General features: G+C 33.9%; 4 protein-coding genes and 1 long non-coding RNA gene across 9 annotated transcripts; 1 reads left to right on the forward strand and 4 right to left on the reverse strand.

The window, feature by feature from the left end:
- Window positions 1–2,864: 2,864 nt before the first annotated feature.
- On the reverse strand, window positions 2,865–3,343 carry LOC130967545 (uncharacterized). Its single transcript, XR_009081368.1, has 3 exons — window positions 3,195–3,343; window positions 3,023–3,110; window positions 2,865–2,929 (listed from the first exon to the last, which is right to left on the reverse strand). It is a non-coding gene; the product is annotated as an uncharacterized LOC130967545 (long non-coding RNA).
- A 2-nt stretch (window positions 3,344–3,345) lies between these two features.
- Window positions 3,346–4,672, reverse strand: LOC130967289 (protein MAIN-LIKE 1-like). The gene is made up of 3 exons (XM_057892105.1): window positions 4,383–4,672; window positions 3,457–3,937; window positions 3,346–3,410 (listed from the first exon to the last, which is right to left on the reverse strand). The coding sequence occupies exons 1-3, from the start codon at window positions 4,452–4,454 to the stop codon at window positions 3,346–3,348; spliced, it is 618 nt and encodes a 205-aa protein (XP_057748088.1). The 5' UTR covers window positions 4,455–4,672.
- Window positions 4,673–12,879: 8,207 nt separating this feature from the next.
- Window positions 12,880–16,047, reverse strand: LOC130967619 (LEAF RUST 10 DISEASE-RESISTANCE LOCUS RECEPTOR-LIKE PROTEIN KINASE-like 1.2). The gene is made up of 4 exons (XM_057892563.1): window positions 15,233–16,047; window positions 14,319–14,351; window positions 13,964–14,221; window positions 12,880–13,863 (listed from the first exon to the last, which is right to left on the reverse strand). The coding sequence occupies exons 1-4, from the start codon at window positions 15,990–15,992 to the stop codon at window positions 12,962–12,964; spliced, it is 1,953 nt and encodes a 650-aa protein (XP_057748546.1). The 5' UTR covers window positions 15,993–16,047; the 3' UTR covers window positions 12,880–12,961.
- Window positions 16,048–18,531: 2,484 nt separating this feature from the next.
- On the reverse strand, window positions 18,532–19,887 carry LOC130970067 (uncharacterized). 3 transcript variants are annotated; one of them, XM_057896029.1, is made up of 4 exons: window positions 19,580–19,887; window positions 19,430–19,490; window positions 19,123–19,318; window positions 18,532–19,032 (listed from the first exon to the last, which is right to left on the reverse strand). In XM_057896029.1, the coding sequence occupies exons 1-4, from the start codon at window positions 19,666–19,668 to the stop codon at window positions 18,806–18,808; spliced, it is 573 nt and encodes a 190-aa protein (XP_057752012.1). In that variant the 5' UTR covers window positions 19,669–19,887; the 3' UTR covers window positions 18,532–18,805. The 3 variants fall into 3 exon arrangements, with proteins under 3 accessions (XP_057752012.1, XP_057752011.1, XP_057752010.1); XM_057896028.1 differs by having other exon boundaries at window positions 18,532–19,035; XM_057896027.1 differs by having other exon boundaries at window positions 18,532–19,318; window positions 19,580–19,883.
- A 787-nt stretch (window positions 19,888–20,674) lies between these two features.
- Window positions 20,675–23,674, forward strand: LOC130969319 (LEAF RUST 10 DISEASE-RESISTANCE LOCUS RECEPTOR-LIKE PROTEIN KINASE-like 1.4). Of its 3 annotated transcripts, XM_057894990.1 has the most exons (5): window positions 20,678–21,038; window positions 21,438–21,763; window positions 21,910–22,214; window positions 22,331–22,477; window positions 22,684–23,674. In XM_057894990.1, exons 2-5 carry the CDS (start codon window positions 21,612–21,614, stop codon window positions 23,496–23,498), a joined length of 1,419 nt encoding a protein of 472 aa, XP_057750973.1. In that variant the 5' UTR covers window positions 20,678–21,038; window positions 21,438–21,611; the 3' UTR covers window positions 23,499–23,674. The 3 variants fall into 3 exon arrangements, with proteins under 3 accessions (XP_057750972.1, XP_057750971.1, XP_057750973.1); XM_057894988.1 differs by having other exon boundaries at window positions 20,676–21,038; window positions 21,438–22,214; XM_057894989.1 differs by lacking the exon at window positions 22,331–22,477 and having other exon boundaries at window positions 20,675–21,038; window positions 21,438–22,214.
- The last annotated feature ends 275 nt before the right edge of the window (window positions 23,675–23,949 follow it).

The raw sequence follows: 23,949 nt of genomic DNA on the forward strand, positions 1-23,949 counted from the left end.
GACGATTCTCAGGTTTATTTTCATAGGCTGTTCTGGACTTTCTCCCATTGTATCCAGGCATTCCGTCATTGCAAGCCTTTGGTGAGTATTGATGGCACCCATTTATATGGGAAGTATGGGGGAACACTGCTAGTCGCCATTGCACAAGACGGAAACTCAAACATCCTCCCCGTGGCATTTGCACTAGTTGAGGGTGAGAATGCTGAGTCATGGTCTTTCTTTCTTTCCCACCTCCGTGAGCACGTGACACCTCAGCCGGGTCTGTTAGTTATTTCAGATAGGCATAACGGCATAAAGGCAGCCCTCGAGGCTCCGGATGGGGGATGGCTACCGCCTGCTGCGTACCGGGCGTTCTGCATTCGACACGTTGCAGCGAATTTTGCCTTGACGTTCAAGGAAAAAGATGCCCGGAGGCTTCTTGTTAACGCCGCATATGCCAAGACCGAGGTGGAGTTCGACTACTGGTTTGACATTCTGCGCTCTGAGAATCCAGCAATGTGTGACTGGGCGAACCGAATCGAGTTTTCGTTGTGGACACAGCACTGTGATGAGGGTCGGAGATTCGGGCACATGACGACCAATATTTCGGAATGTGTCAACTCAATCCTGAAGGGGGTTAGAAACCTCCCTGTTTGCTCCCTGGTGAAGGCCACATACGGAAGGCTTGCTGAGCTATTTGTCCGTAAGGGTAGGGAGGCCGAGGCTCAGATGGGTACTGGACAACAATTCAGTCAATACCTAGTAAAGTGTATCGAGGCCAACCTGAGAACAGCCAGGCATTTCACGGTGACTGTTTACGACAGGGATAACTCGGAGTACACCGTTGCTGAGACGACTCCGACAGGCTCATTCTCTCTTGGTACGTACAGGGTCTCATTAGGGTCTAAGACTTGTGATTGTGGATACTTCCAAGCACTTCATTTTCCCTGTCCGCACGCACTGGCATGCTGTGCTTATTCACAGCTTACATGGCAGCCTTACGTCCACGAGGTATATCGCCTTAGCTCCGTTTTCGGTGTCTATCAGATGGGATTTGCCCCTCCCATTCCGGAGGGTTTCTGGCCACCTTATGCCGGGCCTACCGTTATACCGGATCCGAGTATGAGGCGTGCAAGGGAGGGTCGTCCTAGATCCACAAGAATTCGAACCAACATGGATGAAGCAGATCCGAACCGGCCAAAGAGATGTGGCCTCTGCAGGCAGCCAGGTCACACCAGGCGTAGTTGTCCACAAGCCGCAGGCCCCAGCGGGACTGCTAGAAATCAGTAGGCGATTTGCTATGTATGTGTTTGTTTCTTATTGTATTAGCACTTGTCCTCTATTTGTTTATAACTTTTAATGTATTACAACTTGTATGGAACAACTTTGTTTCGTATGTGTAATGAAACTTGTTATTTGTACCAAATATTTCTGTTGAATGTCTTTTAAATCATTGAAATTTATAACTAGAACAAACAACATTATATCATGGTATGACTGATAACGAATAACATAACATGAAACTATAAATCATAACATAAAAGTAGAATACATCGACGTAAATGAGACTACATAACATAAATTCAAATAACATAATAAGAAAGTACATACCATAACAACGATAACAAACCAACAAAGTACACAATATAAATATGACAACAAGACATACACCACTATCCATGAATCATCTAAACAGGTGCGATCCAGTGCCGCAACGGCGTGGCACCCGTGTCCGGTAGCCCCTACGAATAAGTGGCTCCTCATCCTCAATCGACTCGTCGCTGTCATCCGGAACTGGCTGTCTCGGGGTCATAGGCGGTACATGGACGGGTCTGGATGAGGACGGGCCGGCAACTGAGTGTGATCCAATACTCTGCGCCGATGCTGGGGTCCCACCCATGGCAAAAGGATGCGCAGGAGCTACCGTGGCAGGCTCATTCAGATCAACGTCCAGCGGTGCCTGTGTCCCTGTCGTATGAACCCGTCCGGCTGCAGCCTCATCCTCCTGCATGATGGTCCGGATATCCTCAAGGAAATGTGGTCCACCAAACTCGTGCACAATGCCATCACTAGCAAGTAAGTCTCCAAACATCGAGCCAGGACTCACCCATGGAGTACTATCCTGAAGGGTATGATCATCACCGGGAACACCTACGAAGTAATCTCCAAGACCTCCACCACCAAGCCCAGCATCAGTGTGACTCGTGGGATCTCCCATACCAGATCCAGGGGACCCACCATCATGCCCGCCCTGATGCGCCCTATCAACCCCCGCAACATCACCTCCCCCAGGCATCTGGGCACCCTGTCTAGCAGCACCCACCCTCCTCCTGCCTCCACGACCACGAACTCTCCCCCCACCCCTAACTGGGTCGTCTCCGGCATCCATAGCCTGATCTACCCAGTTCCACTCACGCTGGCTACGACGTGTCCCAACTCGTGCTCTCCTCTCAATGCGACGTCTGTCAGGAACATCCTTTACCCGGTCCATGTCTGGAAGTCGGCCTGCACCCCTCTGCGTCGCCTCATCTGGAATAGGAACACCTCTCGGATCCCCCAATAACATCTCCGGCGATAAAAACCTCTTCCCGTGCTGATACCACCATGTCAAGAACTCATGTGACGGTCCAGGGTCGGGCACGATGTCAAACTGTAGAATATAATCAGCACGCTCCTGCCAGTAAAGATGCCACTCAGGGTACTGTGCCAGGAACCAACGGTCACCTCCTCTCCCGTCCTTCGACATCAGAAAGTCGATGTTCAGGGCGGGAGACGGTATGGGCTGAACGCCGCCAAACTGAGGTAAAACTCTATCAACCTGATGCCACTCGACAACCGCAAAATAAATCAGGGACGTCCTGCATCGCCACAACATCGTATGCCGAGGCTCCAACACCTCAGGATGGACAACCTGGATGACGTCGACTGCGCTATAGGGCATCCATATGAACTGAAAAAATCAAAATCAAATCGATTGTACTTTCAGTTAAGTGATATAAACTGAAACACTGACTTGAGATACACAAAAGTTCTGCTTACTTACCTGCCGAGGCTGTAACAAGTCGATCTTCATGCGAGCCATCTGTACCCGAGGTCCCTTGTTGCTAATCCCAGGGTTGTAACCAGACCATCTGCGTACAAGAAAACAGAAGAATATAGGGCATAATTACAAAATAATAACAAGAAGAATATCTAGTACAAAACAATAACGGTACCTCGAGGCAAGGGGCCAGCTGATCTCATCATACCCAGATGGTCTGAGTGTGGGAAACCTCCAGAAGATCCACGACTGTAATAACTGTAATGGGCCAGCTAACTTCACAACATGTCTGTTGGCGACTCAGCACATGCACCTGTACAGCCATGCTAGTGCCGCCGACGCCCAACTGTAGCGACCCATCTCCTCAAGCCGAGCAACATATGGTAGCCATCTGATGTGTATACGATTGCCGGACTTATCGGCAAACAGCTGCGTACCCAATAACATCATGATGTAGGCCCGGGCAAATCGCCTAACTGTCTCTTCATCTGCCCCATCTGGACACTCTGCGAATGTCTCCTGAAACCAGGTGCAGTTGACTGCGAATTTCTGCACCTGGTTCTCCGGAGGTAAAACACCGAGCAACTCATGGAAACACTGCCAAGCAGGTCTCCCACCCTCAATGTAAAGGTGGAAGTCCGTAAGGCAACCACTAACATAGTCTCCGTCGACTGGCAACCCCAGCTGGTATGCGACGTCCTGAAGCGTGATAGTGCACTCTCCGAACGGCATGTGGAAGGTATGCGTCTCAGGCCGCCACCTCTCGACGAATGCGCTGACTAGGGGCTCGTCTAGTCGGAACCATCTGTCGTTCAGTCTCGCAAGATGGTAAAGTCCCGCCATCTGCAAGTACGGGACATACCTCTCATCAAGACGCATCCCCTGTTGCCGCCTAACACTGGATATGCAACGACGAGGCTGGCCAGTACATAAGCCGCATAATTAGAACAGATGCACAAACCACTAAATTAACAAAAACCATTAACAATAAACCGCTAAAACAAAACCATTAACAAAAACCATTAACAAAAACCATCAACAATAAACCATTAACAAAAACCATTAACAAAAACCATTAACAATAAACCGCTAAAACAAAACCATTAACAAAAACCATTAACAAAAACCATCAACAAAAACCACTAGCCTACACTATTTTCCTAAACCGTTAACAAAAACCATTAACAATAAACCGCTAAAACAAAACCATTAACAAAAACCATTAACAAAAACCATCAACAAAAACCACTACCCTACACTACTTTCCTAAACCACTATCCTAAACCACTAACAGTAACATAAACCATTATAAAAAACCATTAACAAATACCGTTATCATAAGTCGCTTACATAAACCACTAACCTCGTCGTTGATCACACCGGCGATATGAGCTACTCCATCCAAACGATAAAGCCTTCCCGGATCGTCCCCCATCGACAGAAACAGCCGCTCTGGTCGCACTCGTACTGAACGTTGGTCTTTTTCTCTGGGATTTGGTGGGGTTGGAGAATGAGAAAGTGATTCGAATGAAGTTGGCTCGAACTCCTTTTATAGCCGAATCCCTTGTAATTCGAATCAACTTGATTCGAATTACTATGCAACTCCAATTTCACCTAATTCGAATCAACTTGATTCGAACCCCTCTAATAGCCACTTCTCCTAGTAATTCGAATTAACTAAATTCGAATTATCTTGGTGTAATTCGAAACAAGTTGTTTCGAACTTCATTCAGTTGTTGGCTTCCTAGTAATTCGAATCATATCAATTCGAATTACATGCAAATCAAATTCGAATCATATTGATTCGAATTATATAATAATTCGTCCTGGTTGATTCACGTATTGATTTTTTATTTGGCTGAATTAGGTAATTTTGAGCTCTCCTTGGCTCATTTGGGTTTTTTACTCTATAATTTATTTGAATATATTTTAATTGAATTTTTTTTTACAAACATTACAATGTTTATTTAATGGATATCAGGTGACAATATCTTATTTTATTTTTTTCGAATTGATACTGTATCTTTTTGTTAATATCAGTATCATTTCAAATATGATAATATTCAATACAAATTTTTTAACATCCTAATAAAATATTTTTAGAAGATCACTTTTGATAGATATAATGTCATACTTAATATTGAGAGTTTAGAGATGGAGAGTAATCTCCGTACTATCAAAATTTCACAGTAATTCTCCTCAAATGAAGTTATAGTTATCAAAACAAAATCGATAATTAACTTGGTCAAATTATTAAATCATTAGATTAATGATTCAATAGGCGAATTATTGGTCAAACCATTTGCCTTGATAATAATTAAATAATATATAAAATTATAATTTATAAAACATAAAAAATATTTCAAATAACTTAAATTTAATTAAATTATATATACATTTTAATTTAACCAATTATTTCAGTGTGAAGAAAAAAATCTAATAAGAGAAATATTAAATTAATACTATTATTACAACTACATCAACAAAGAAAAAATAAATTTAAAAAGACTTAAAAAAAAGTAAAGTAAGTGATAAAATTATTGTGATAATCAAAACAAAAATAAATAAAATATAATAAATTAAAAATAAGATGAAGTATAAATAGCTGCAATATTGAATTTTAAAGGAAAAACTTTTATACAGATATATAATATTTATTGTTATTGAAACTATGTTTATGAAGATGTTACTGACTTAGTGGAAAAAGCATATATTTTAAATACCCAAGCACCCTCACTCATATCAAGGTGCAAGGTTCGAACCTTTCCAGCCTCATTTGGATTATTGCTTCCTCTACTATTTTATTGTATATTGTGCAGTTAATTAGAATCATAATTTTTGGAGAGTCTTTGATCTAACATGCAAGTCTGATTAATGTATATATTTGAGGATTCTATTTTAAATTGAACTGATGTTATTCTTTTAAATATCTTATGACTTGATAAATATCTTATGCATAATTTTATTTGTTTTTTTTATAGGACACTTGCTAAGGATTTCAATATTTACCGTACTTAGAAATATAGGATTTATTAAAAATTAATAAATATCGAAAGAAATAAGATAAAGATCAATCAATAATAACGTATGTTTGATGCCACTTCTTTTTAACAGATAAAGAGATTCGAACCGACGAACTTTTAGATGAGTATAAAAAGATTATACTATTTGAGATATTTATTGGTCATCTTCATCTATTTTTTATGTATGATTTTATTTTTATTTTATTTTATTTTAGGTTATATAAAGTATCACATAAATATTTGTGGGATTATATATTGTAAAATTTAATTTGAAACGTAATTTAAAATTTGTCACTCTAATACTTAATTTCATTTTAATTTATACTTAATTATTTTAAATAATTTTAATTAAATTGTAAAAATTTAACTAAAATAAAAAACTATAAAATTACAAAATTAATAATTCTGTGATTGTGAAGATTGAAAATTTTGTATATTTGGATTAATAAAAATAAAAAATTTGTAAATAATTGAAAAAAAATTTACTATTAAATTGATTTGAATTCATTTTTTTACTAAATTGATTGATAAGAAGATAATAAAAAGAATAGAGTAATAAAATACGTATAACTGAGTACATCTAATTTATTTGAGTATATTTTAATTGAATTTTTATTACAACGATACAATGTTCATTTAATGGAGTTTAATGTATTATACAAGTGGCAGTATTTTACTGATTTTTTTTTAAAATGATACCATATCTCGAAAAATAGATTTTCTCAATTCTTTCATAAAATATGATCTCTCACTCTTAAATATCTTCTCTCACATATTTTCTTTGAGTCCCACTTAAAGAAGGTAAGGTCAGCGATCATATTTACTACCAATTGAGCACAAAAATTGAGAGGATCTATTCTCCTAATATTTTTTTATTGATACCAAAATTATTTCAAAAATGGTATCCAATACAAGCATTTTAAACATCTCTAATGGAGTGTTTTTAGAGTATCGCTTTTGATACTTTAAAAAAATGAATTGATAAAAAATTAAAATTTGCATTAAAATTAATTGATAAAATAAAACTGATATCACATTGATAAATAACTAATAAAATTTTGCTACTTATATAATTATGTTAATAAAATAATTAAAAATAATATAAAATTTTAATTAAATTAAGATTAAATCTTAAAAGAATAAATTTTATTTTTAATTTCAAATAACTTCTTTCAGATATTTATGTATTTTATAGGATCTAAAATAAAATTAAAATTAAATCTAACATAAAAATATTCTTAATTTTAAATAACATCCATTACTATAAGAATCAAAAGTGACTCAAAATGGATCAAATTAGAGTTGCTGTAAACATCACTCTGTCAATATTATTAGTTAATTAAATAAATATTGTGTTGATGCGTATTTAATTAACTATATATATGTGTGTTGCTTTTTGCCGACTGATGAGGTGGATGTTGATATTATTGTTGATGTGAATAATTGTAGTAAGCATATATAGTAACATAGCTTTAATTTCTTTGTCTTATCAGTCAGTCTGGATCTCCAATTAGTGAAGTGGTGAACATGGAGGAACTGTGTATGTGTTTGTATATGTTTGTTGCAACTGCATGTAGGTCAAGTTCAAGCTCAAAAGCATACATTATACGCACCAAGTCTTGTCTTGTTGACCTTTAGTTTCTTGTAATAATTTTTTTGATCAGTTCTTGTAATAATAATAAGGCCTCACTTACCTACAATTCTATTATTATTATTATTATTATTATTATTATTATTATTATTATTATTATTATTATTTACTCTAGTTACCTCAATAATAATAGTTCTATTGATTATTGGAGGAGAGTCTCCATATGTTTTTTACTGCCAATTGAAGCTTTTGAGATGTGAGAATGTCACGGAGAAAGACAAAAGTATAGATATGTTATAAGTAATAGGACTATCATTATTTAACTTTTATTACTCTATAGTTATTTTTTATTACTCTATATATATTATTTTTTAATTATATATATTTCTATTAAAAATTAATTTAATTTTTCAGTTGATAATCAGTTAACATTTCTCTTTTATTTTTTTAACCTTTTTCTCTTGTTTTTTAATCTTTGTTCATCTATTATTTTGTTAGTTTAAAAGATTAATCCTTTAACAAAACCGTTTTTAATCACATATAATTCAAAAATCTAATGCCAATTAAAAAATAGAATAAAATTTCAAATTGATCATCAAATAAAGATTAATATATTATAAAATATTTTTTGGTTGTCAATGATATCCTCCGATCCGATAAGTCAAGGACTAATTTGTCATGGATGCACAATGCGAGATTTGAACCTCCGACACTTACTTATGTGAACTAGACCAATCCAAATTAATTAAGATTACTACATATTTATTATAACATTAATTTGCTTTTTGAAAGACTAAAACCCATATATATGCAATAATCCATTGACCAGTATCAGATCTTTAAATAAAATTCAAGAGCCGAAGAGCTTTAGCTCAGGTGGCACTTCACCCCCTCCCCACCACTAAGGTCTAGAGTTCAAACTCTAGAGGTTGCATTTGAGGAAAAAATGTGATAAATATGTAAGGAGTGTGTGGGTGTATTGTGTATCTAGGATTGGGGGTTGTCCAATCTACTGACAAAATAAATAAATAATTAAATTGAAGTTGTAACTTATTTGAAATAAAGTTCAACCTTTAGAACTAATTTAATGTCTCATGTCGTTTAAGAAATATATTAATATCTCATCACTTTCTTGATGAATATTAATTATGCCAAACAACTTTTTAAATACTAATAAATTTATGTTGTTACAAATATTTTTAAAACAAATTTTGTTTTCCACAGCTCTTTCTGAATATATACAAAGGTAAAGCTTTTACTCTAAATCCATTTCAAGTTTCTTATATATAGAGCAAGATATTCCATAAACTGGACAAAAGCAAGCATAAAAGACGAAGATTTGGTTGGCGAACAATGGCTGTCAAACTTTAATTTGCGTTGTGCTCGTTATTTTATTCTTGGATTTTATTTTTATATACATTCTTTTTACTGCTAACTAAAAGTTTAAAAGGAAAAAAGAATAAATCCCCTTCCTATATTGAAAAATTGAAAAATAAACAGAGTTCATTTGAGGTTGCAAATAGGGTATAATAAAATCGGTTCGTTTGATAAATTTTTCGAGAGGCGTTTGTGTTCTTAAAAAATACAAATTATTTATGTTTAATAAATAAAAAAAAATCATATATATACTTATATTTTTAGCATTGAAAAATTTGGATTATTTTTGAAAAAATTTAATATATTTTTTACATTAGTTTGTATTTTTAAAATTAAAAAATCTAATAATAATTTTATATATTAAAAAAATTTACATTTATTTCTAATATTTATTAAGGTTATTTTAAATGTTATCTATTTTTTTTTTATTGTGATTATTAAAATTACTCATATTTTATTATTCGCGACTTCTAAATAAGTATAAAAAAAGGTTATGTCATTTGAGCTATATTTCGTTTGTTTAATAAATTAACTTTTAAACAGCAAAATTTTACCAAATTAAATCTAACAAAATAGCAGATGCACGTGAGAAGAAGGTGGGTATGGTATAAAAGGCTGAAAGAATTAAGATAGAGATGCATGTGTCCCTATTGAAAGTGTCAATGGGTTTGGTCGTTCCATTAAGAGGCGACAAATTCATGTTGGGAGTTCATATCTTGCCATCACTGTATATAAAACATTCATCGACACCCTCAAACACTATATGCCGCCTATTACCATGCATCTCTTTTGGCTACACACATAAAATGACACCTTCTTTTGTCACCTCATACAATGCAAAGGTAACATGACTATATATTGCTTCTTATTCTTTAATAAAAGAAAAATCACTACACTAGCTAGTAGTGTAGATCTAAGAAAAGCTTTCTATCACTTAAAAATAATCTTTTAGATAACGACTAATTCAGTGATCAACAAATTTCTATCATCAATAATAAAGAAAGAGAAAGTATAGAGAGTCAATGGAGTATCTGTACAATGTGTATAATAGAGATTTAGGGATGTTCGATTCAGTAGGATATCAGATGTTTATTATTCCTGGTACCCGGATGGTTATTCTAGATAGTATGAGTGTATTGTATTTGAGAAATTAGTAGTATTTTATTCTAAATGTTCATTTTTAACTTATATTAGACTAAATAAATAGCCTATTGTACACATTATACAAATACTCCATTGGCTCCCTAACGGAATTGATCACTTGGGAAATCTTGGAAAACAATCACGTCGCTTGTCCCTTTATATTATTTTTGAACCATTTTTATATGATTGGTGTTCCTCTTGGCTGCTTCTAACAGGAAGTTAGTGGATGGCAAATGCTCTACACTACTTTCGGCTTCCATTCTCCACCATGCTATAATCCAATATCCTATTGGTGATTTATTTGATTATGATAATGACAAGGGGGATAATAGTACTTGTCATCATAATGCAATAATGTAAGTATAGATTATATATATATAATGCTCCTTAGTGTTTATGGGATCTCTTTATTAAACTAAAAATAATGTAAGTAGATAATATCATTGATCTCCACATCCATCTCAGTGTAATCTGTCCTTTCATTCAACTAAAAATAATGATTTTTGATTAGTGGATATATCATATATTATCATACTCTAAAAGAATTTCAAATTAAATGGGTATATCTATATAGGTGAAAAAGCAAATAATTTATATCAATGGACAATGGGAGAAACATATCAAAGATTCCAAATAAGAAAATTAAAATACGAATTATATAATAATATAAAATTATAATTTATTGACAAAGACAAAATTCTGGTAGTGCTTTAGACTGTTGCATCAAGTGGTGGTGGATGACGAGATATGTCATAATCTTTTGACATTCACTAATTTGAATGCCTTTATACCCAAGACAGCGACTCAACCATGAATCTATGGTTAACCTGAGTATGGGTTAGGCACCTCTTTCGTTTTCTTAATTAATAGTTGCTCTTCTTTTTCTTGGTTTACAGATGTCCTTTTATTCAATAGGAATCTTTTATTTTTTAAACACAATTTTGGTTAAGAAAATTAATTTTCTTTTTACTAACAATTGACTAATTATTAGTTAAAAAAAAATTATTCTTATTTTATTCGGAATTTCTTTTTGATAAATAAAAAAGTATTATTAAAGTCAAAATAAAATGAAGAATGATATGAAAAGAGTATCCAACTCAAAACAAAAAGAGAATGATCAAAATCATACAATAAAAATTCATATATCAACCATGATTTAAGAAAAAAAAAGCAACCACTCACACTAAACAGCATGACACCGATAATGTGCTACTGCTACTCACATCATAACTCATATTCAACATCTGTGTCAACTTACTATATACATATAAAGCAAAAATAACTATATATTACACAACTCATTTTTGAAGAATCTAAGAACCTTTTTGTAAAGATAGATTGGGTTAAGTGGATGGCAAAGAAAGGATAAAGAGAACGTCCAGCTTTGTGAATGGCCGAGGAATGCAATTATTTATTCCATCACAAAAAATAAAAAATAAAAAGGAGAGGGATTCACAAATACATGGAACTTTGAAAAGGTAGCTTGTAACGTTTTGTCATTGTCCAAATCTAAAGCTTCTCTGCTAGAGCATAATAAGTAATGATAAGGTTTATTGAATTCTTTTTAATATTAAAAGTATTTTTTGTTTTTTTTTGTTTTTTTTTTAATTTGTTGAGCTGTCATAAATTTTATTTTGCTTCTCCTGAAAATAAAATTTGGCCCAACTATATAGGCTTAACATTATGTTCTCTTCTTTATATTCTTTTTGTTTTGGACAAGATCTATTCCTTATTTGTGGATTGACATTTGAAAAAAAAGGGTTCCCAATCAAAACCTTAAAACGTCAACAACAGTCCAATATTATTTTAGTTATAAAACTCTCCGGCCCAAACATTAACCTTGGGAGCTACCCACCAAAACTGTATAGAAACAGTCATGTGTTATTCTGTTAACCAAGAGAGAGTTGGTGGATCAAAATCGGGTTTGAATATTTGGCTTTGAATTTGTGGGTCAAGTTGTACTTGTTTTTTTTTTTAATATTTCAATACAAATTTGAGTTTCATTCCTAAGTTTATTGTTGGGAACCTCCCAAAAGTTATGGATATTGATCTGATTTATTATTGGATTGAATCCGAATTCGATCGTACACTAATAGAATTGGATTACGGATTTTAAACACATATTCATTTTGCATATCTATAAAAATAAATAAATAAATATTTTTTTATATTTTATTTTATTTAATAATTATCATATGTTGTATTATTTTATTTTTATTATTTAAAAAAATATGTTTAATAATATTTTTAAGAGTAAACATGTAGTATATTCTTCCTATTTTTACCTAGAGATCTTGGGTTTGAATCCCATTCTTAACTTTGAACAAAAATAGAAAAAGAATCCGATAATTTTAATACAGATCAAATTGAGATTTTAGTCCTATCCAATCCGATTCGACCCTTTAATCGAGTTCACCCCTAGAAATGAATGCCAAAAAAGGAGAAAGGAACTCTCCTAAACAATGGTAGATGACAAGAATTCATGTTCCAAATTGGTGGTGTACATTAGTTGGTCAACAAATTTGAATTGGATTTTATTAGGTAGACCATGTAAATAATGAGCTCAAGAATTGGCATAATAAAAAAAAAATATTCCACTCTCAAATTATCTCCTAAATTCTAACATTAGGATAACCATCCGCACACCTAATGAATTGATCATCCATTCATTGTTAATTGTGCATGAGTAAACCGAATAAAAAAAATAATAATCCAATAAAAAATAATAAACATAATTATATGTATACCCATTGAATTAAACATTCTACATATCCATTGTTTACATTGTTTAGTATTCGCATTGTCTATTTATACTTTTCCATTTGAATCAGGTGAAGGTGGAGGTGGTTCGTTCTTAAGCAGGGTTGCATCATTATCTTCTTGTTTTGATATATCCATCACCTCTGGTTTGCTTTTATATTTCCCATCACTTTGTATATCCTTCAAAGTATCCAACACTTGTACCATTGAAGGCCTCATATCCTTAGAACTCTGCAAGCACCGAAATGCCAACTCTGCAACACCATTGATCATCTTCCTTACCCTCAAATCCGATTCGAATCCAAGGCTTTTGTCTACAATCTCATGCAACGCACCACTCTGAATCTTCTTCATGGCCATGTTGGACAAATTGATCTCATGCCTATGCCTTGTTATGTCAACTGCACGCATTGAAGATATTAGCTCAATCAGCACAACTCCAAAGCTGTATACATCGCTTCTATCTGTCAGCTGGTAGTACTCGTGGTACTCCGGATCAACATAACCAGGTGTGCCTTGTGGCGCTGTGGAAATGTGAGTTAAGTGGTTTGGAAATAGTCTTGAGAGTCCAAAATCGGCTACCTTGGCTCTAAAGTGATCATCAAGAAGGATATTATTGGTTTTAACATCTCTATGGATGATGTCTGAAGCATGAAGATATACCAATGCACTAGCTGTGTCTATAGCAATGTTCATTCGAGTATCCCAACATAGAGCACCAGATTTCGCTTTCTTCCCGTGGAGATGATCTGCAACTGTTCCGTTGCAAACATATTCGTAGACAAGCATTAATTCGCTGCTGTGGCTGGAATTACATCCATACAGTGATACCAGATTTTGGTGGCGCAAGCCTGTTAAGATCTCAACTTCATTCATAAATTGCTCTACTGTCCTGTAATTGTTCTCATACATCTTTTTCACAGCAACAAAACGGCCGTCTCCAAGTTTTCCTGACCAAACAAGTATGAAACATTTGAAACTAATGACTTAAAAAAGCAAGCAATTATGTATTTATAACTCTTTGATCATTAAGGATATTGCTGTGGATACCAAAATATACTTTCCCAAAGCCTCCATCTCCTAGTTCTCTGTCCGAATCAAAGTTGTTTGTGGCCTCTTGAAGTTCTCTATAGGCAAAGAATTGGAGTCCAGAGTATTTTTGATGTCCCTTTTCAGTGTCTTCTAAAAAAGAAGACATGCTATGAGATGGTATAAATGATACATCTTGAAAATTCTTCTTCCATCGACGGTAATAGAGACTAAAGGCAATGCCTAATATAACTGCACTAAGCACAGCAGCAGCAACTCCTACGAAGAATGAGTTGGATTTTCAATTGATATGATGTTTATAGGAAATAACATAGCTTAGTGAAAATAAATTATTCATAAAGATTGCATCTGTTACCTATAGCAACTTTCTTCTTCCAATTCAATTTACCTGAAACGGTTGAGATAGAGGACAAAGTTTGAATTAGATGAATATTGTCAAATAACTTCATATTGTATACACATACCTCATCAAATTCATTTGCCAATTCAAATTAAGGTTAAGCAGAATACTTTATGGTTGCATAAAAACCCTACTGTTTTAGCAACAGAAAACGTTAAACTTTTTTCTTTTCAAAGAAAAATATCATAGTTAGATATTAGATAATTCAAACTGGTCAAAGTAAAAATTGTCGTGCAGTGTGAAAACATAAGGATAAAGGTAGACCATTAAAAGTAAAAAGGAAGCATGGGTCTGCCTCGTCTCCAATCTGAAAAAGCAACAATCTTTATTGGATAGAAACCAACAGGCAAAGACTCTGGCTTTTCTCCTCTGAGAACTACCACAAAAAATAATATTTATGTAAACAAAAGAAATTAACCATGTACATAAAGTTTAGATAGAAAAATGCTAGAAATTCATCAGAATTTATTGTTTTTTGCCATCATTTAATCCAACAACATACTTTAACTCACATCTTTAAACATTGATGACTAATTGATTGTCAAAAACAATAATTTCGGATGGCCTTCTAACATTCTTCCTCTAGAAAAACTAGAACAACCAGAGGATAACCATGGTTTATGCTTTCAAGAGCTGTGGTGATAAGTTCTGAGGAAATGAGAGTGGATTATTGGGAATATCAATGGTAAAGTCAACTACTTTCAATATTTCCACATCTTCTATAGTGGCAATACAGATTCATCAAGATTTCAAGATATACATAAACTCTTGCACCAAAATCTTTTCTCTAATATAAACCCATTTCTAAAACCATTGTCCGATTGTCATATATATTCAGATGAAGAAAATAAGAAGGTAAGAAGACATACTATGATGATGAGAACAATCCAAAGCATGATTAGTTCCATCAGGGCAATAGCAAGTAAACTGAAACTCATCTTTGGATCCGCATATTCCCTTAGTCGACATGCATCCTATGCATCTTTGAATGTCAAAAGGTGAACTATAATTCACATCAAACCCAGCACTCAAGGCTCTATTCAACCCTTCAATTCCATCCTCATTAGCTCTCACTTCCTCTATCGCCTGCACTTCCACATGAACTCCTTTGCAGTTCTGAGCCACCGCCACTCCCAAATCCCCATAAAAAGCTCGCTTTTTGGGATCATCCTTGCAAGGGAAAGAGTGTATTGTTTCACTGTTGTTGCCAGCGCAGTCATAGAAGATTGAGACGTTCCTAACGTTTGGCGAGAAGCGAAACATGCTTGTCTCTAAGGAAGTGTTGGTTAAATGAGAAGAGCATTGATCATAGGCAATCCCAGTTCTAACCATTGTTATGTTGCAAGCAGGTTGATCGATATTCAGCACATGAAAAGTCTGTGAGCCAATTTGAATGGAGGTGTTGTGATTAGCGTCGCAGCTGAGCTTGAATTGCTGGCTGATGCCGCAATAGCTTGGCCTGCTCCCTCCCCAGAAAGGATAGTAGATGTTGGCTATTTCTCCGCAGCTGTAAGCCTTGGAGCACGCTTCATATTCTTGAGAGATTGAAAGTTTTGCCAAAGTGGCCAAGCATAACAGAGATATAGTGAACGTTGATCTAACAAGGTTTTCATGTATTTGCACCGCCATAGATAGAACCTGGAGGTGGAGATGCTGATAATGAAAGATGGAAAGGTTGATAGAATTATTAATTGCTTGCTTTCTTTCTATGCATATGATGATGACTATTCATATGACGCAATATTAGAAGAGTTGTCTATTTGAGATTTGACTTGTGATTATTCAAATCAGGCTTGTTCAAAAAATTATATTATATCGTTATTATTTATTTTGAATACTTTTATGCAGATAGACCTTTTATGATTTATGTATCTGTGGATGCAAAGCTGCCTATATTGTATAAGTATATAATAAAATCGAAGTGCGACAAGAACAAAATTTGACTTCTGATTTTTATAAATCTCCTAGTTTAGGTCATTAAGTAAATTCTTAATTAAATTCTTAATTAGATTGTAGTCATTTCCATCTGTCTCAAATAAATCACTTTGCTATCCATACTGCTTCAAAGTTGCATTCAAACCGTCATGTTGACTTCTTTCAATAAGGAATAATTTATTGAGGTGTTTCTATTGAAGTTTATCAAAGGAAAAATATCAAATGCTGACTTCAAAAGATAGCGGCAAGCACATTATATTATATTTTATGTTTGTTTTTACAGGCAATGGCTTAGATATTTCTATTGATTTTTTGCAGTTGAAATCTCAATACCGAATTGATAGAATGTTGGTGGATTTAGTTTTATTGTTATTATTTGAAGTACTTGATTGTTAAGAAATGACAAATTTTTAGGAATTAAGAAATGGGTATTGCGAAAGTAATCTAACATATCGATTAGGAATTATAAAATATGGAGTGATATTTAATTTTTTGGGTTGTTGATGATATTGTGATGATTAAAAATTAGTTTATTTGATCTATTTAGTATTTTTTCATTGATACTCCACCTTATTGTGTTTAATTTTTTGTTTTAAAAAAAAATAGAAAATAGAAAATGACCACCAATGATCCGATAGATAAATTAAAAAAAAACATTTAAATTTAAAAGAGTAAGATATTTTAATAAGATATAATAAATCATAAATAAGGACAATCTACTAAAATAAATTATTTGTCTTTTAATATTATCAAAATACAATCTTTGCTATTTTTATACAAATTGTGACAGTAGTACGGATGCGGTTTACGTTGAGTTGTGTGAGAATAAACCACTATGTCTCTCTAGCAATTTTTGATGGAATGCTTAAAAGGCATAAATTGTGGTCCCTTTACAGTAGTTTATATTTATTTATATCAATTTAAAAGTTGGATGAATGATTGGACCTTGTCTATATCAATTTCAGATTATATCAATAATAGTGTCAACTTTAATATCTGATTGTTGTGCTTTGTTTGGTATTTGAATTTATTAGTTTGGTAAGTGCTTAAGTACGATCTAGGTTGAGTCTATATTCTGCACATGTTTTTAAGTTTTGACACTACACTAGTTACCCTAAACTATGATGTATTAAACTTGTATTCATATAAAATAAAAATCTTTTTTATTTATCTAAAATGGAACTTAAACAGGTATAAAATGAAGAATTATGTGTTATATGCATATCATTCCAACTATCATGAGTTAATTAACTTAATATTCATTCTTTTTGGTGTACCATTCTAAATTCATTACAACCTGATATAAACGAAAGTGGTATAAAAATAATATAAGTTTTCATAAGTAGTATTGTACAAAAAAAACATGATATAGTTCATACAAACAATACCAAAATATATAACGACTTCAATCACTAGTACATGTGTATTTAATGCATCATAATAAGTCACATAGTATTAAGAACTTTAACCTCTTATTTTTTTTATTATTCTATTGTACGTTTAGAAAATAAGAATAATTCTTATTAATTTTTTTATAGTACTCCAATATAAATTTTATATTATCAATTTCAAAACATCAATTTAACTTCGAGTACTCAAACAAAACTCTACTGTATAATTTTATAAATCAAAGAAATTAGGTTTGGAGAATAAATGTATTGAATTTGAAAACCATTTATATGAAAGGTCTATGTAATGAATACACTGCCCTATGAAAATATTAAAGTAGTTGTTTTAAGTTTTTATATTGACAATGACATAATTTTTCAGGAGATAATATAGGTAAGTATAAACCGCTATACATCCAAATTATAATTACATTGGTCTTACATTGCACTCCATGCCATGGAATTAATTGCAACAAACAGTCAATTGCTCGAGTTGTGGTAGTCGCCGTTTCATGCCATAAGTGATAAACTCGTGTTTTATTATAAATTTTAAATTAAAATGAGTGAATTTTATCAACTTATTGAAATTGCATAATTTTATGAATTTTTTCTAACTATGCTTAATTATAAAAAAATATGTTCCAAAACAATCTTGTTCAAAAAATACAATATTTAAACTTAAAAAAGGTAGGATATTTTAACAAGATCTTTAACCCTGTTCACAAGCAACAAAATTCCTTTCCTAACAAAATTCCTGTTGACAAATATATATCAATCGATACTTACCTAGTAACCAACTATTAAAAACTGCTACCAAATTGATAGATGAAACAAAACTTTACCAATTGAACAAAGAAAAATAGCATCGCAGAATATATCGCGATGATCTAATTAACATAAAATAATAACAAATAGAAAATAAATTAAATTCAATCGGTACACTAGGCTACACTACTATACAATGCTGTTGGAATGCTTGCCAGCATGTTAGTCAGATGCAAATGTTCATGTTTGTCTCAAAGGGTAGACTAGAGATCAAAAGATCAGAACAAAACATGTTAAAATTAGCTGGACACAAAGCAGTTATGGATGTATGGGATTAACTATAGATCAGCTTCGTCAGAACTCAAGCTTCTTGCATAAGCCCACCTCAGTATTCGTATTCCTTGGATTGGCTCCTGATCTCAATTTGATAGGTGCAGGAGGACAAGTACCAGGGCTGGCACTGAATACCGGCAAAAGCTTAGGAGGCGTCGTACAATAAGCAACCTCAGTCTGATTTGAAACAATGACCTTCATAAGATCCTTGCATAAAGAGTCAAAGATCTCTTGATCCGAAAGAGATTCTTCTTCATCATAGGAAGCATCAAGAGAGTGAGAGTGAGGAAAATCAAGTCGCCTAGAAACACCGATATTTAATTCAAGATATTTTTTACCCTGTGGCGCACGCATCAAATGTTCAGGACCAGGTGCAAAGGGGTCAAAAACACTGCCTTTAGGTGTTCGAGGGCTACCATTTGAATCAGAGTCCAGTTTGAGTTGTTTCGCTTCTATGGTAAGGGGAGAATGAAGGTGAACGGCAAAGTCTCCATTCTCTCCAAGAGGCTCAGGAGTGATAGGATTAATCTCATCCTGTATTTCATTCTCATAAGTCCAGGCTCCAGCAGCCAAATAGGAAAAAAGAAAAAGAAACAGAAGCTACCCCTAACCTAACCCTAGTTCCTAATAGCAGAGGAATCTTACCGGTTTTATATTGGGTTCGCAGAAGGACTCGTGTGTTCTCATCTGCTCCGAGAGTAAAGCCCTGAACAACCAACCAATCGAATATTTTCAATAAAATAAAGTGAATGTGGTACAATGGGATCTGAAACAGTTAAAAGATAAGATTTTTACCCAAGTTCGGGGTTCTCTTCCTCTGCTTCGTTGTTAGGGTTTGCCGCAACATCTGGGGACTCAGGAGGCGCATCAAACGATAGCTGCATTCTCTCTTCTCTTGGGTTGAAAATCACAGATACACCAACTTACGGAAACTGGATCGGTAACACCCTAGAGCAGAAGGTATCAATCAAAGTATGTAGGGAGTCTAAGCTGGAATGGAATTTAGCAAGAACAATGAAACCACTCAGAATAGGATTAGGCAGTTTAGGTGAATATAGCTGAGGTGGCGGGGCTGGACTCGCGGGACTTTCGAAAATGAAGCCCAGGAAAGCCCAATTCTCTCCAGCTGTTAGGGCTTCCTTCAACAATTCGAACCCCAAAAAACAATCAAAATTTATTAAGGTTGAAACACCTTAAATAATATCCAAAAAAAAAACCCTTAAATTAAAGGCAAAATAATAAACTTGGTGACTGATCAGCTCACTCATCCGCTTAAACAAGTGCGAAAGTTTCAATCCTATTTTATAGATGCAGCAATCTATTGGCTAATGGACCCTTTAATGAAACTCCGATTTACGACAGATTAGTCTTTGACCTGTCGGGTTGAAAAATACCTAAGATAACAAGAAAAAAGGGCAAAATTACCTTGGACTTTTTTATCTTACATTTTAAATTCTATTTTTTTAGCTCTAAATCTTAATTTTAAATTCTAAATTCTCTAACAATAAAAATTAACAAATAATTTTATATATGGAAACTACTCAGATAAAGATGTCTAAAACATCTTTTTTTAAAGAGGTTTTTTATTATTTAAAATTTAACACATATAATTAATTAAGTCGTGTTATTTTTATCGAAATTAGGTTAGATAAATTAATTTAACAAAAAAAAATAATAAATTAAATTTTGAATCGATCTAAATTAATATTATTTTTTATAAAAAATAACTAAAATATATTTATTATAGAAAATGACCCTTTCATATTTGTTCGAGACTTCGAGTTGAGCTAGCAACCAACTATGAATAGTTGAATAGTTGAATACTGAATAAATAGAATGAGTGACCAAATATAAGGAAAAGTGGAGGAAGCTATCATTGGATATAGGGGGGGATATATAGTTTCCTTCCCAGCAGTTCAATCAAAGTTTCTTGGGTTGACTACAAGTAAACTAAACAACGTGTCATTGCAGATGTAGTTTCCTTCTCTTTTATTTATTTCTATGCATGTTTTCCTTGTATCTAAGTACCGGGTAGTCATCATTGGATTTGCAGTAGTGAGATATATCAGCCTTATGAAGTGGAGGTGTGCCCTTTTTGAGTGCTGCTTTGCGTGCACTACTTCTGATGCATCCACCGAGTTTGATATTAAGTCACAGTTACCAAACTTGGGTTATACTGAACTTTCCAGTGCCTGTCATCATTTTCATCCATCCAAGAATCTTGGAACTAGAGCATATCACAAGGTATATCATGGTAAGACGCCAACGTTCCTTCAAAAACATAATTACTCTTCTGATTCTTAAAAAAAAAAAAACACAATCATGAGTATTTATTTTTCTATATCAAATACACTTTTATATATTTATCTAGTTTAAAACTTATGATAGAAAATTGATTGATAGATACATAGTGTAAAGAATAATTGAGTACACATCAGCTTAAGAATCTCTCTGTAACTTGTTGGTTGATTATTGACTATATTTTATTAGCTACTTGTAAATTGTTATAGAATAATGTCAGAATTTACCTTACTCAAACATTGATTCATTTCTCAATAATAAATTGAAGTGCTTTATATATGAGATCATAAAAATGAACTTATCAATCATTAGCTTATCCAGGGAATTGATTGGGTGCTCTTTTTTTCATTAGGTATACTAGAAGATTTTCGTGAAGTTGCAATCCAACGCTTATCGGCAAGTGAATTCCAATTCATTGAAAAGCATGTAGAAGGCTGCAGAATCAGAATCTTAAGTCTTTTGCCGCATAAAAATGTGGTGTCTGTGTATGGGTACAGTTCTAATGGGAAAGAATTCCTGCTAGCACATGAGTACGTTCCAAATGGTGCTCTTCATAATCATCTTCATGGCCAAGGATCAAAGCGTCTCACGTTGCCATGGGATACCCGATTGGATATTGCTATTGATGTTGCCAATGCGTTGGCATATCTTCACTCTAATGGCATCATCCACAACCAGGTAACATCCCACAATATTCTTCTGGATGAAAACTTAGGTGCAAAAGTTAAGAACTGTCTTGGATCATGGCAACTTGCCAGAGGCCCTTCTGGTTTTGTTTCACATAATGGTGAATTTTGTCTTAACTTCAAGAATGACATATACAGCTTTGGGGTGGTGTTGTGTGAGCTTTTAACATCCAAGCCCTCGTACATGAAGAGGGAAAACTTACTAGACATGAAGCTTGCTACTTTCACAATCAGTAGAATCGAAAACAATGCGTTGGAGGAGATATTGGATCCAAGCCTTGGGTTTGAATCAGACCCTGCCGTAAAGCAGATGCTAACTTCTGTGGCAGTGTTAGCATATCAGTGCTTGATTCATGATGTGCCTCTAAGGCCATCCATGGCACAGGTGCTTGAGGGTTTGAAGGGCATCAGAGAACAGAGAAGGGACTTAAATTTGACTGCAGGTGAGGTGAAGGCGCAACGCATAGATAGATTACCACTTTCTTCATGCTTCTAATTCTGGTGTTCAAGTGTTTGCATTCTCTTTAGTGTATTTTTTTTTTTTTTTTGTGATAATTAGATTTCAAGTCCGAAACTCTGACATTGGCATTTTTCTGGGATTACATGAAGTCACAATTCCAAATCTTTTCTTATGATGTGCTTGCAAAAGCAACTAACCATTTTGAGAATTATGTTGGGAAAGGAGGCTTTGGGACTGTTTACTATGGTAAGAGATGTTGGATATTTAATCTTTAGTTTTTTTGGTGTTCAAAGCAAATATTTTTTTTTTCAATTAGGTGTTGAATGGTTGCAACAACACTTTCTCTTTAACTTTATAATTTAGTTTTAAGTTTCAAGAGACATTACTTTATAGTGTAGCTTATTTAGAGTTATATTGTGTATTTTTACAATTAGAATTACAATTGTGTTCAGGGAAGCTCCCACAAGGATATGAGGTAGCAATCAAACGTTTCCATGAAAAGAAAGAGAAGACAAGAAAGCAATTCACGAGAGAAGTTGAGATCCTAAGTCTCATGCGCCATCAGAATCTGGTCTCGCTGTATGGCCGCAGTTCTGATGACAGTGATGAACTCCTGTTAGTTTACGAGTATGTCTCCAACGGTTCTCTATCAACCTATCTCCATCGAAATTCTGGAAACATACTACCATGGGCTACCAGATTAAATATTGCCATTGAGACTGCTTCTGCACTAGCCTATCTTCACCATTCTGGTATAATTCACCGCGATGTCAAACCCAGCAACATTCTCTTGGACAAAAATCTAAGTGCCAAAGTTGCAGATTTCGGCCTAGCCCGGTTTCTTCCACTTGGGGATCTTGATTTTGTTACTCATGTTTCTACTGCTCCAGTAGGAACCCCTGCTTATATAGATCCTGAGAACTTTGAATTCAATAAGGTGAGTGACAAAAGCGATGTATATAGCTATGGCATGGTTTTGTTTCAGCTCATATCATCCATGCCTTCCACTGTAAGGCAAGGGCCGCAGCTTTTTACTTTGGCTAACTTTGCAATGGGAAAGATCTTGAACAATGAGTTGGAAGAGCTTGTGGATCCAAGTCTTGGCTTTCACTCGGACAGTAGTGTTATGGAAACTATAACTGCAGTGGCAGAGTTGGCATTTCAGTGTGTGCAGCATCCTAAAGAATTCAGGCTATCAATGAAGCAGGTCTTAGAGACATTGGAGGGCATAAAGCAAGGTTCTTGGGGGTTCAACCAGATAACATAAACATCAGGAGGTTGGTGAATGATTGATTGAATAACTATCTTGGTTTATCAAGCATAGAAACTTAATGTCTTTATCGTCTTTATCCAATTCTTAGGAATATGAAGTTTGATTATGAATTGTAAGACATTTTTTTGAGCTTGAATTGGAAGTCATAGAAAACAGATGGTTAATTCTAATTTGTCGCTTGCTTGCTATCCACTGACAAGAGTAATTTCAGAGGGTAGGAGACTCTCGTTTTGTATAAGAGTAAAAAGTTTCTTCAATTAAATTTTTAGAGACCAAGAGGTGATTTCTCAAACCATCTCTTTTCTTTAAGATATAATTATGCTAATGTCAACATTTTATTAATTTTTTTATTAAAGTGATATTGTCTTTTTAAGTAAAATCAATTTTATTATATTTTTTAATTTTAATTATAAATCAATTAATTCTATAGAAATATTAAAAATAA

Source organism: Arachis stenosperma, chromosome 3, assembly GCF_014773155.1.
Source record: "Arachis stenosperma cultivar V10309 chromosome 3, arast.V10309.gnm1.PFL2, whole genome shotgun sequence".
In the NCBI taxonomy this organism is placed as follows: Eukaryota; Viridiplantae; Streptophyta; class Magnoliopsida; order Fabales; family Fabaceae; genus Arachis; species Arachis stenosperma.